Source organism: Phoxinus phoxinus, assembly GCF_949152265.1.
Source record: "Phoxinus phoxinus genome assembly, chromosome: 23".
Lineage (NCBI taxonomy): Eukaryota > Metazoa > Chordata > Actinopteri > Cypriniformes > Leuciscidae > Phoxinus > Phoxinus phoxinus.
This window is the reverse complement of record NC_136898.1, coordinates 9,898,960-9,911,738: the sequence shown is the minus strand read 5'-3', so window position 1 is coordinate 9,911,738 and position 12,779 is coordinate 9,898,960. Positions and strand designations below refer to the sequence as shown.

At 40.2% G+C, this 12,779-nt stretch overlaps 1 protein-coding gene and 1 long non-coding RNA gene across 2 annotated transcripts in view; one reads left to right on the top strand and one right to left on the bottom strand.

Annotated features, from left to right (window-relative positions):
- ppm1e (protein phosphatase, Mg2+/Mn2+ dependent, 1E) overlaps positions 1 to 9,749 on the top strand; it is a 48,001-nt gene extending 38,252 nt beyond the window's left edge. Inside the window, exons 4-7 of the mRNA XM_079599636.1 lie at positions 1,715 to 1,903; positions 2,002 to 2,145; positions 2,796 to 2,889; positions 4,323 to 9,749. Of these exons, the coding sequence (XP_079455762.1) occupies positions 1,715 to 1,903; positions 2,002 to 2,145; positions 2,796 to 2,889; positions 4,323 to 5,266 (1,371 nt within the window). The 3' untranslated portion in view covers positions 5,267 to 9,749. The remainder of the gene's footprint in view (positions 1 to 1,714; positions 1,904 to 2,001; positions 2,146 to 2,795; positions 2,890 to 4,322) is intronic.
- Positions 8,267 to 12,313, bottom strand: LOC306991606. Its single transcript, XR_013796131.1, has 3 exons — positions 12,000 to 12,313; positions 11,764 to 11,904; positions 8,267 to 8,963 (listed from the first exon to the last, which is right to left on the bottom strand). It is a non-coding gene; the product is annotated as an uncharacterized lncRNA (long non-coding RNA).
- Positions 12,314 to 12,779: the final 466 nt, after the last annotated feature.

Genomic DNA, 12,779 nt, shown 5'->3' with positions numbered 1-12,779 from the left:
ATCACAGGAATAAATTATGATTTTTTTTTTATATTGTAATTATACTTAACAACATTACAGTTTTGCTGGGTTTTTTATCAAATAAATGCAGCGCTGGTGAGCATAAGAGACTTATTTCAAAAACATACAAAATTATACCGACCAAATACATTTTAAACAGTAGTGTATAATGAACATCACGTAATCCAAGATTTCTGTTCTGTCACAGAGACGAATATAATTTCATAAATACTTATTTCAGGAATGTCTGTCAGACATTTTATCCGTGTTATACCAAATAAATTCTTACAACACATTTAAGGGTTATTGAGATTGTTTCATTTCTTCTCTAAAGTTTATTTTTGTCTTTTTTGATGGAAAGAAGAGAATTTAATATGAGCAGGAAATGTTGAAAGACAGATTTAAACCTGTAACGCCCACATGAGCACCAGGGCTCAATGTGTGTGAGGATCTACGCGAGCTGCTAAGCCACAGCGCGACCCACAGGCATCTAACATGAGGCTGTCAACAGCTCATGATTGTTTTTCTTCAAAAACTCATGTTGAAGCCTTTGCCGAGCCTTCCGTGCCTTAACAAAAAGCTCTCACAAAAGTGAGTCTAGGTTCTGTAGATGCTAAAGCATCGATACACTTAGCATCACTTTTCAACATAATAGAGTTGTGCTGAATGTAACATCCCAGAAGAAGCAACATTATGTAATTTCTCTCCTGATTGCCAGTGTAGTTTCCAGTCGAGCGAGAATGTGCTTCGTCACCGGAAAGCAATAAGTGCAGGCAGATTTGCCGTCTCACATCTAGATCTACTTGATTCTTCGGGATGGGATGTGTGGGCTATTCTTCCTCTAATATGAGTAAACACTGTTGCATAGCCGTCCACTGTAGCATGAAATAGACCCTCCCTAAAGAATATCCCATCCTGATGGCAGCACATTTCATCAATACGCTCTTCCCTGTACTCATGGTCTCTGGGGCGGCTCTTCACATCTGCCATTTGTGGATAAATGCTGGGCTTTTACTGGTATTATTGGTGAACACCAGCATCCCTTTGCCTTAGGCAGAAACCGATCAGAGACCAGTCTAGGCCATAAGTGGACATCATTCAGAGCAAGAGAAGTAAACATAGCTGTTGTTCTATCAGTGTTGTTCAATTCAAAATAGTTGTTCAGTGCATCCACGTGTCATACTTTGTTGATTAAAATTGGAGCTTTTCATTTGGCCTCGAGCCGCTTGGGTTCAGCGTCGACACAGTATCGGTAATGGCAGCTCAAGGAGTCTTTCATAATGAAATCCTTATTTATACCAATGAGAGCTTATCCCGTTTGACCAGCCCTGCTACGGAACTAAGCCATTTAATTATTCGTAAGCTGCTGATAATGAAAACCGATCGACAAGAGGAAACACCAACATTTGATTTGCATATATTTCTCACGTGTAATATTTCATTTATTCACGTTCACTGCAGTTGATTAAGCGAACAGCTTCTGATCTGTTGGATGCCAGAGGTTGGCACGTTTTTGTTTTGTTTTGCATTGAGAGACATTTATAGAGATTTATTTCAATTAAGAATGGAATCGGATTATGGGAATTTTTATGTGGCAATAAGCTATTAACAACAGAAACATTTATTTCAGTACAGCGAGTGACTGTAACACAATTTGTATTGTTGTCGCAATCGTTTTATGAGGTAAAGCTAATAAAAAAAATCATGTGTTTAGGATCAGGAAGAGCAGGCGTTTTTCGCCGTGTTTGACGGTCACGGCGGGGTGGACGCAGCCATCTACGCTGCCAATCACCTGCACGTAAACCTGGTCAGACAGGAAAATTTCAGTCAGGATCCGTTAGAGGCCCTGTGTCACTCCTTCAAACTGACGGATCAGCGATTCATGCAGAAGGCGTCCCGTGAGGTGAGTCCCTTCCCTGTAAACACAGTCAGATGTCAAGATGCTCCTATCAGCCCTTTGTGCTCTGATAACATCTGTGTGCATTCATATGTCTGGAACAGAACCTGCGCTGTGGCACCACAGGGGTCGTGACCTTTCTGAGGGGTCCCACGCTGCACGTGGCCTGGCTAGGCGACTCACAGGTCATGATGGTGAAAAGAGGTCAACCGGTGGAGCTGATGAAACCACACAAACCAGACAGAGAGGTGAGGTGTATTTTTTATTTGATTTCATATTTAATTGATATACAGTACACTACAGGTCAAACGTTTGTGGTCAGTAAGAAGTTAACAACTTTTTTTATTCAGCAAGGATGCATTAAACTGATCAGTGTGCTTTGAAGTGACAGTAAAGAATTAAGAAAGATTTAATTTAAAATAGTAGGAGACCAATATAGAATTGGCAAAAATTGATCCTAGATTTTTTGCAAATTACCTTCATTTTTACCCCAGAAGTCCAGGGGCCTGATGTATAAACCTTGCGTATACGCACAAATAAGGTATTGATTATTATTTTTATAAATCCCGATTTGTGTGTGGAAACTTGCGTACGCACATTTCAATGCCTTTTACGTTTATATATGAGGCCCAGCTCTTTATGAAGGATGTCCTTCACAGCCCATTCAATCGACAAAAGTCACATGACAGCAAAGCTGTGTTACATAACACACTCCCAAGAGTGCATCTGTTGAGCCGAGTCTTTGGAGCTTTAGCTATATAATGAAATTGTATGGAAGTCACAGTCTGACATTTCAGCCAATTCGAGTTTTAGTAACTGACACTGAACTGAAAATGATACTAGCTGTTATAGGTAATGACTCCTCGTGACTGTATTGTTTGTTTGTTTATGTGTGTAGGATGAGAAAAAGAGGATTGAGGCTCTGGGTGGGTGTGTGATCTGGTTCGGCACATGGAGGGTGAACGGCAGCCTGTCCGTGTCAAGAGCCATAGGTATGCGACCTTTGAGATTACAATATACTTTTTAACATTCAGAATTGACAGCCCTGTTTGTGCTCTGTAAAATGTTATGAACAACTGCATAAATCAATTGAATAGCACTTTTCAGTATACATACAGTACTGTTCTAAAGCTGCTTTACAGAATAGTATCTCACAAATCCCAGTAATCAAGCTAAAGCCATCAGCGGAGAGGTAAAAACTCCTTAAGACGGTTTTGAAGGACTTTCCTTTTGGGCTCCTAGAAGATATTCACTTATTTAGACAGGATCTTTTGTAAGTTAAAGTGAACTAAAGGTCAGTGTGTGCGTATTTTTAGAAGAGGATGTTTGGCCACAGCAGAAAACCCTTTATCACTTCACAACAGATTTCAGTATGAAGGATTTTAGAAAGGAAACCCTGGCACAGACTCGATTTAATCAATGTAGCCAGATTGTGCAGCTTCCACTTAGTGTAAATCAGTAGCTGAGTATGTGTACTATTGAAGAACAATATTGATTATTGTTAAAACTTATTCAACTATACTGACTCTAAACTTGCGTAATCAGACCAACTGTGTATTTGGAGTTGAAAAATCAAATGTACCAACCACAAATTTATTTGAATTACCTGACTTCTTCATTACCTCAATAAATTATTGATACAGTGTCAGTGTCCTTTACAGTATGTACATTAGCTAGTGTAAGATTACGGCTCTCAGGCTAATGAACATTGCCGTAATAACAAAGACTGACCTCCAGCAAAATCCTTAGGCAGTGTTCCCACGGCTTCGTGCACAGGAACCGTTGCACTCCCTAAATGCTGATAGCTAATCTGTCAGATAATCCTATCAGTTTAGCATTTAATTCCATTAAAGCTCTTGATTCATAAATAGGACAAGTGAGGCTAATTCTGCCATAGCCTAGGCAACTGGTTGTTTGCAAGTACTAAAGTCCAGAACATGTCCGAGTCATATTTCTCTCCAAGATCAAAAAAAAAAAAAAAAAGAAATTAGATTTTGTTTAAATAAAATATTGAAACATATTTTAGGACATTTTTCTTAGTCTTTTTGCAATTAGGGCATTATTTTCATGACAATTAAGTATCTCATTACTGCAATGTGATTTTATTTATCAGATTAATATATAATTTTCAAGAACGTATGCGTTCTAGTTCCTTTCATTTGTTGATTTTAATGTGTTTAATGTGATTTATGCGAAATCTAAATTAATAAACAAATAAAAGTCAAAAATAAAATGTCCAAGTGCATTTTTTAATTATGTGATAATGCAAATAAATAAATCAAAATCTAAATATTTATCTTAAAAATACAAAATCTGTATATTACAAATATGCCACTTTTCTGACCTTTAACCTATTTTCTTTTTTTGTGAGATTCACTTAATCACTTTCAGGTAATTTACTTTTTTTGTATATGTCTATGTGCAGGTGATTCAGAACACAAGCCCTATATATGTGGTGATGCAGACAGCGCCACCTTCAACCTGGACGGCAGCGAGGACTACTTGATCCTGGCCTGCGACGGCTTCTACGACACCGTGAACCCAGACGAAGCCGTGCGAGTGGTCAGCGACCACTTGCAGGAGAACAGCGGGGACACCTCTATGGTGGCCCACAAGCTAGTGGCCTCGGCCCGAGACGCGGGGTCCAGCGACAACATCTCGGTCATTGTGGTGTTCCTCAGGGATCCCCGTTTGCCCCCACCCTCAGATGAACCGGAGGAGCAACGGGAAGAGGATCCGGTGGAGGATGCGGGAGAGGAGGAGGAGGAAGAGGAAGTGGAGCCCTTGCAGAGTGAGCTGGTGTGTCAAGACGGAGGGGCGGAGAATGGAGGAAAGAGCCGGAGCGGCTGGCCCCTCCAACAGTGCTCGGCGCCCGCTGACCTGGCCTACGAAGACCGCATGGATTCGTTTACGGACAGAACAAGTCTGAGCATCACGGGGCCAGACATGAGTGCAGAGACTGGCTGCTTCAGGCTCCCAGCTTCATCCGGCCTGCCCCCAATGAGAACCGTCACGCCAGACCTCATACCCCCTTACGGCGGGGGCGGCGCGGCCTGGCGTCCCTACCAAGAGGATGGCCCCAGTGGGTACAGGCAAAAGCCCCTGCCTAAACCCACAGTGCCCTCCTACACGCAGACCACCTCAGATGGACAATTGCTGGAGGTGGCTGCGCTCTTCCCTCAGGAGGGCCGGAGGAAGAGGCGGCTGGAGGTCATGCCGCTGAGGAGGGAATCGCAGAGCTTGATTCGGAGGGCCAGAGAAAGCCACGGTCCTCTGAGCTGCTTCCCTAGCGTGCCCTATCCTCTCCGCTCCCCAGAGAGGAAGCCTGGGATAGCCTTTCCCCATGTAACCCACAGCAAAAGGGTCTAATCGACAACTTCCTAGCCCCATCATGCCGCCCTCTGTCCCTGAAGATGAAACATACTCATGCAGTGGGCGCACGCACACATACATGTACGCTCCGTTCCAAAACCTTGTGAGCACTCTTCATAGGCAGCATCTTAAGGTACCATTCAGACGGAAAAGATATATCATTTTGGACAAATTCTAAGCGATAGTGACTAACTTTATGCTTATCAGAGAAAAGGTGCGGTCACTTTTACCATTGCTTAGAGAAATTTAATGAGCGAGATCCAGTCATTTCAATAGAAATTCGTGCAAAAAAGTTCACCATGCAGATTTCGCTCATGTTTAAGTTGGTCATGCGAATTCGCTGTGGTGACCAAAGGAAATCTGCTTAGATTGAAAGTGACGTCTGTGTGAGCTGTGCTTCGTTTGTCTCAACACTATTGACATGTACTATGTGACCGTACCTTATCATGTTGTTATGATAGCAACATGCTGACAGCAAACCCTACTGAAATTACTTTGTGCTCATTGCTATTTGTGTCACTGCCTATGTAGATGGTCCAAATGAGTCACTTTCAAGATTTCACGGACTGCCGTCTATGTAAGGAGCAGGCAGCGAAGGCAGCTCACTGGGTTCTGGAACAGAAACACACACTCAAACATATGAGATACTACATTGCATTAACGCTTCCACGTTTATCTTATATGAGCCAGCCTATCAGAATCCTTCATTACTCTCTGCCAGCTTCCTCCTCATCCTCATAACCCTCTCTCTGATCCAGTTTGATTTGTGTGTGTGTGTGTGTGTGTGTGTGTGGAAAGAGTGTTAACACTATACTCCATTTACACACACACATAGCGTAAACCCAGTGTAGAAGCAAGCAGGTGACTGCGGTCAACAGGAGTACAGATCTTAAATCTGACATTGAGGCGAGAGACATGATACATCTCTTGGTTATTAAAGCCATTTTAATGTTCAGACACTACACCTTCAGAGGAACTTATTCAGAATAACCTCATAGACCTTTTCTTTCTTTTTCTTTTTATTCAAAGTGTACACTGTATGAACGGGTTACTCGATGATGGTGTGAGGATGTCTATAAATTGCAGCTGAAGAATCTGGCATAATTATGACCTGACTGTGTTGAGTCATTGAAAAGCGAGTGGCATCATATTAATTTCTGTATGTTTTTAGCACACATAATGTATGTGCTGTTTATGGCCCCTTGTTTGACCTTGTTCGTTTTTTAAGACGTGAAAACTATAAATGGCACTTTCCACAAATAGGGTACAATTTTGTTTTAATGTTTATGTTTATTAACAAAATCACACAATTTTAGTAACAGAGTTGCAAAAAAGCAAACCTCATATAAAATACTGTAAATGTAAAACAAACTAGCTCATATAATATTTAGTTTGACCTCCTGAGGTTGACAGTCACTATTCTAAAGGTCAAGCAGCACCACTTTCACTGACCATTTGTTGAAAGAACAAAAATTATTTTAATTTTAAGAGGCTTATTTTGTATTTATTTGTGGAAAGTTCTCGGCTGTTTCTGGGCGGCTGCCACGTCAAAGCATTTGAACATTCAACATATCTCCAACCACCCTTTGGTGATGCTAACTAGAAATAACATCAGCCACTGACAAACAACACCTGTTGCTTTTCCAATCATCGCCTTGGAGTGAACATATCAGATCAAATTTAGATGCAGTATATATTCTATACATATTCAGTTTCAAAACCAAAGAATATGATCATCAGGAGGCACACTACCATCCCTAGACAGCGCTACACATACAACCACCTACAAAGAGCTTGTTGTTAAACCCTGAGAGGAAAATTAGTCAAAGACTCAGATACCAGTCAAAACAAATATGTTCAGCCAAATATCTCATTTCTTTATATTGGCAAACTGGATTAAGATCTGTTTGATTGTCAATCTAAGCTTGTATAGGATGTGTAAGTGTAGCCCAGAAGGCTTGATTGACATCAGAATAAAGCCGACAGGAGATGCTCATAGTTTGAAGTGCCCCTCAGGTGTTGAGGACATGGATAATAGAGTTTCAGCAGCACGATGTGTGCCTTTATCTCCAACATTGGCCTGTTTTTGACAGGCTGTGAAGTTGTCAATTTGACCGCTCTACCACTTTGTTTTATTCTAAACTCTACCAGTTTCTTTATTCAGAAATGGATGCTTAAGATTAGGACTTGTTTGCCATCTTTACCATACTTTTTATTTTTATTTAATTTGTATCAGAATTTGTTGAAAGTGTAAATGGTAGAAGTACATATACTGTACTTTAACATTACAATTTAATAAGAGTACACTGTCTCATTACTCAGTTTAGAAATATAAATTATTATCTGTCTCTCAGTCACTGATATCAGGGCGCCATGTAGAAGCAACATGCTTTGGAAATTCTTGGCCTGAAAGGGAGAATTCACCCAAAAATGACAATTCCGTCACCCTCAAAATGAAGATATTTTGAAGAATTTTGGTAAGAGTTTTGGTTACCATTGACTTATGGATTATGATCCATATATTATAGAAGAAAGAAATTAATAAGGGTTTGGGACAGCATGAGGGCGAGTAAATGATGACAGAATTTCATTTTTGGGTGAACATTAAGCTGATCATGCTTTACCGATTACCACAAAAAATGTTTTATGTCGGCAAGTGGTACTTTTAAACAAGCCATTCCAGTTGTTGTTTTTGTGGTAACGCACGACTGTAAACATACATTTTTAGAAATAGCTGGCAAAAATAGTCCCCATGTCGCATACGTTGTTAATAGAGCTTGAGTTGTATTTTACCCTGAATATTCCTCGAACACTATACAGCAAAGTAAGATCACCACCATTCTCACCAAAGCCGTAGGCGTGTGTTCATATTCGGAACTTATAACGATGTCACAATATCACGAACCACGCAGCCGTGATGCCATTAGGTAGTTGTGTTCAAGAGACCTGTGCTGGCCTGGTGCTTGACATGAACTACACGTGTTTCTGACTAGCAATGCTGCATACCTTTTATTCCTTCCCTATTACGTCTATAACTGAACGACTTGTGCCATCCCTGCCGTGCCATTGCACTGATCAGTTTCCATTTATTTATTTATTTTAGTTGGCAGAGGGATGTGGGCGGTCCGCGGGGCTTAACATCCATCACTCAGCCTTTGTGCTGTCATTCAAGCTCCCCTCATCATCCGCTTCCAGCCACGAATTGAGCCCAACTTCTCACCCGAAACCATTGTTCTCCTGTCAAAAAAAGGGGGCTTGAATGGGAAGTTGAACAGTCATTGTGCATTTTAACTGGTCCAGAATGTACATCCAGATGTCGAATGTAAGAGGAACCCTCCTTAGAGCTTGAAACACGAACAAGGAGGAGGATCAATGAAACATTTACCCCATTAAAAGACTGTCCCGAATGTCTGTACGCACTCTACCGCCCATTATGAGATTTGTCACCTGGTTTTATACCCTTGTGGAAGTTTCTGAGCACGTCACCGGCTGCCCTGCCACCTCCATCATGAATCGTAAATCGTAGATCTGCACTAGAAGCGGAAAACGTTTCCTCAAGGCCTTCGATGCGGGATTGATGACTGGAGATTGAGGAGTGCAGTTCACAGGACATGGACCTCGCGACGAAGATCCGCTCCACATGATATAGCCCTTCTCCCTCACCATCATGTACAATCTCCCTCACGATCATCACCTTGTACGGGGCACAAATTATATATCAGAAGTGTAGTAACTTACATATATTGTATACATGTACGTATGTATGTGTGTTTTGAGTGCGTGGGTGCGCGTAACAGTTGGGATGTGTATGTGATGTCTGTCTACTAAATGTGCTATTTTAATCACCACTGATAACTCAGATGGATACAGAAATCTGTAACGCTTTTCAGTAGGCCTAACCCCTGGCCCCGCCCCCCTTCTCACTGAAGAACGTACTTGAAAACTACTTGGAAGTGCGTAAAGTCTAACAGATGCAGCGCTGGGCTTCTGTAATACAGTCACAGCAGGCTCTCGCTTATTCACCGAGTGGTAATGAGTCAAAGGACCAAAGTTTTGGGACAGTTAGTTTCAGTGAAGAACATCTCACTTCGTCTTCACATACTGTTGAGCCTTGGCCCACATGGACTGACTGTTAGACGCAGCGTTTCCCCTGTTAGCGATAGTTTCTGCGTCAAGGGCGCGCGCGCTCTATCTTTCATGACGGATGGCGGTTAGCCCTCTCCTTACTTGCTGTCATTGCTTTTTGTCCATGTACTGTTCAGTACTGCTCTTTTTCTGCTAGCAATAATGAACCTACGCAAGCCATGAGTGAAGAGAGCTCTTCAAAGGGCTTGTCTTCTCTAAAGCAAAGATGAGGAAGGGTTTCCAGACAACTTAGAGGGGGAGGGGGAGGGGGGGGGTATCTTAAAAAAGAAACCTATGTTACCGATGGTCATCACTGTATTCTATTAAACCTGTGTTGATGAGAAACCACTACTGTACTCCAAAGAGTTTTTGTTTTTTTGATGGGATGCGTAACAGTTTTCATGGTCTGTGCCTGAAAGCAGTTTCATCTTCAAGATTTCTAACTGATCACTTTGGTCATAGTATTAGCTATTAATAGAGGGAAGGTGACCTGGAAGTCAGTCAGATTTAGATCATGGATTGAACACACTGATGATGTGATTCATGATTTAAATAGCTTCAAGGTTCAGATTTAACAACAACAAAAAGGTTTTTTATGTAGCCTAAGATTTTTTTGATCCAATTTTTTTTTTTTGTGAAATGCCGGTTTGCTGCAATCATACAGTTAGGTGTGTTTTGTAGATCCTCCCTAAAAATATTAGAAGGCATGCAACTGAACAAACAAACAAAAATGCAACAAAAAAATTTTACACAAAAATGTACACAAGAATGATGTAGCCTACTAAAAACAGGAACGTTTTTTCTTTGCATTTGTTAGTCATTCACACGGATCTGCAAAAAACGTCTAAAAACGCTGTATTCTGCTGCCAGGGCAGTAGTTGGCGATGTCACTTTGTAAAGAAACACTACGTACGCATAGACTGAACATGTTTGCGCATGATGTCACAGTTTTTCCTAAATTAGCATTTTTGTAGTTTGCACGAAGACGATAATGGCTTTGTTTTCAAAAGTTTCAAAAGTTAGCATTTTCAGGCTCCCAAAATGCGGTTTCAAAAACGGTGTCGTGTCAGTGGGCCCTAAATCTTATCGCCATTTGCAACAGTTGTGAAAACTTTGTGTGTGTGTCAATATGTGGTATTGTCAAAGCGTTACTTAAATATACCATAAGGCGTTATTATATTCACAGACGCAACAGTGGTCACAGCACGAGTTGTCATTTCTGATTCACAAAAATGTGACTTCTCATGAGTCATGACCATACGTTTTTTACACGGATGTGTCTTGCGTTTCAGGGCAAGTTGAAGGTCTTCATAGAGACCAATCTAAACGTGTTTTTTGCATTTAGGATTAATACCCTAAATGCAAAAAACATGTTTAGATTGGTCTGTAAAGGGCCTTTTTTAATGGAACATTTATGAAATGTCTTGTGCTCGTGAGATTCGGTTTGAATCAGACTCAGTCAGTGAATCGTTGAGTTCACAATTGACTTAATATTTACAGTAGTTTTAACAGTCTTGGACATGTTACAGTCTGACGGTAGGCTACATATTAAAAGTTAGCCTTACTATTGCTAATTTCTGTTAGTGTTCTGAGATCTGAAGTACAGCGAGTCCTTATTGCTGACACACACAAGACCTGGTTGTGACCGCTGAAGGTTTTCTGAGCCAGGACATGTAATTATAGTCTCTGTCCTCCACCTGTCAGGCCTTGGCAATAACACAGGACAATTTAATTGAACAAGCTGCCTTTTAATCAAGCTACTTGCACTTCCTGTGGCGATAGGAGCGTGAGCCCGTGTCACACATGCAACATTGTCACCTGGTTGTAGAGTAGCCTATGTTTGTTACTTATCTATTTTAAATGACTTAATTTAAGTTTTTATATAGTTTTTATAATTATGTGTAGGCCTATAGACTATACATAATACACAAATACATAACACCATGCTACAGCGTTTATCAGGAGTACAGGTGTAATGTAGGCTATAGCACAGAGTGCCTCCTGCTCTGTGTTGTGGTGATAAAACTTTAATCACTCTTAAGTTATTAATGGTTATATTTTTAAAGCCAGTCCACAGTGAAGCATTTCCATCCAGTCCCTGTTGAACTTCAGAAGAGCTTTTCCTCTTCAAACATTCTAGTTTATGTAATTATTACGCAAAACAAAATAGGGCATGCGTTGTATTTTCGTGTCAAGACTCAAGCTGTTACTGAAAACCTATAGCAAACAAGGTCCATTTCGGTCTAAAAGACTCATTTCAAACTAAATCAACAGTGATGTTGTGTTAAAGCATTGACATTTAGAATCAAGATATGAAACAGGTAGGCTATTTTGTTTTCGTAACTAAAAAAAAAGATGTTTAGGCCTACTTGAGTTCAAATTTAAGCTGGATTTTTCCGGTTGAGTGGTCCAGATTGAAGGTGATGAATTGCACTGAGAACAGGATTTAGTGTTCCGCTCTCTGGATGAGCAGTAAATTAAAACTGTGTACTTAGCGTCCAACACTTTTCCTAAAAAAAAAAAAAAAAAAAAGGTCCAACGTGTTACATAAATTCTGCCTGAATATCGGTCATCATAACGGCACAAAACACGGAGGCTTAAATACCTGAGAGAATGTTAAAGGATGTATTTATCAAACCAGGTGTTATCAGAATCCCGACATTGACACGTATCCATCACAACATGTCTTCATAGAGACTGAAGTGTGTGTTGGCAGTCAGGTACTGGAGGAGTGGCGGGAACGGATGTGAAGAGGACCGAATCAGAGCCAACACGCACTCATCCACATAAACACTGCTGGGCTTATTCTCACACAGCACTGATCTGGCACTGCACAGTGTACAGACTAGACCAGACAGCAGGTGCAGAAAGGCAACGGACATGCACACACACATGAACATGACACAGCAGCCAGTGTGTGAATCTCACCAAAACCAGATCCTGGTCATATTTCACCCCACAATATAAAGCAGGAAATATAAAACATAGTTTACGTTTTAGAAGTCTATTTTTAGAATCATTACGATTTTTAAAATGATGTTTATGACAATTCTAATAAACTTTTAAACAAGTTTAGCTTAATAAATCAACTTAAAATCTATATTTTATATAAAGTGTATTTATAAATAATAATACATTTATATTAAATGTATTTGCTTTTAATGTATACTGATTTAAAATAAAAACAGTTATAGTAGCCTACATTTTAATGCCAAAAAAACAACTAATAAAAAAAATAAAAAATTTAAACTGCTTAATTGTCACAATTTATTTTACCTAAATTTAATTTAACATGCATGCATATTTTTATGTAAAAAAAATTAAAAGGCTGAAATCCAGGTCATATTTCGTCTCAAAATCTAAAATAAAATATAAGTTATATTTT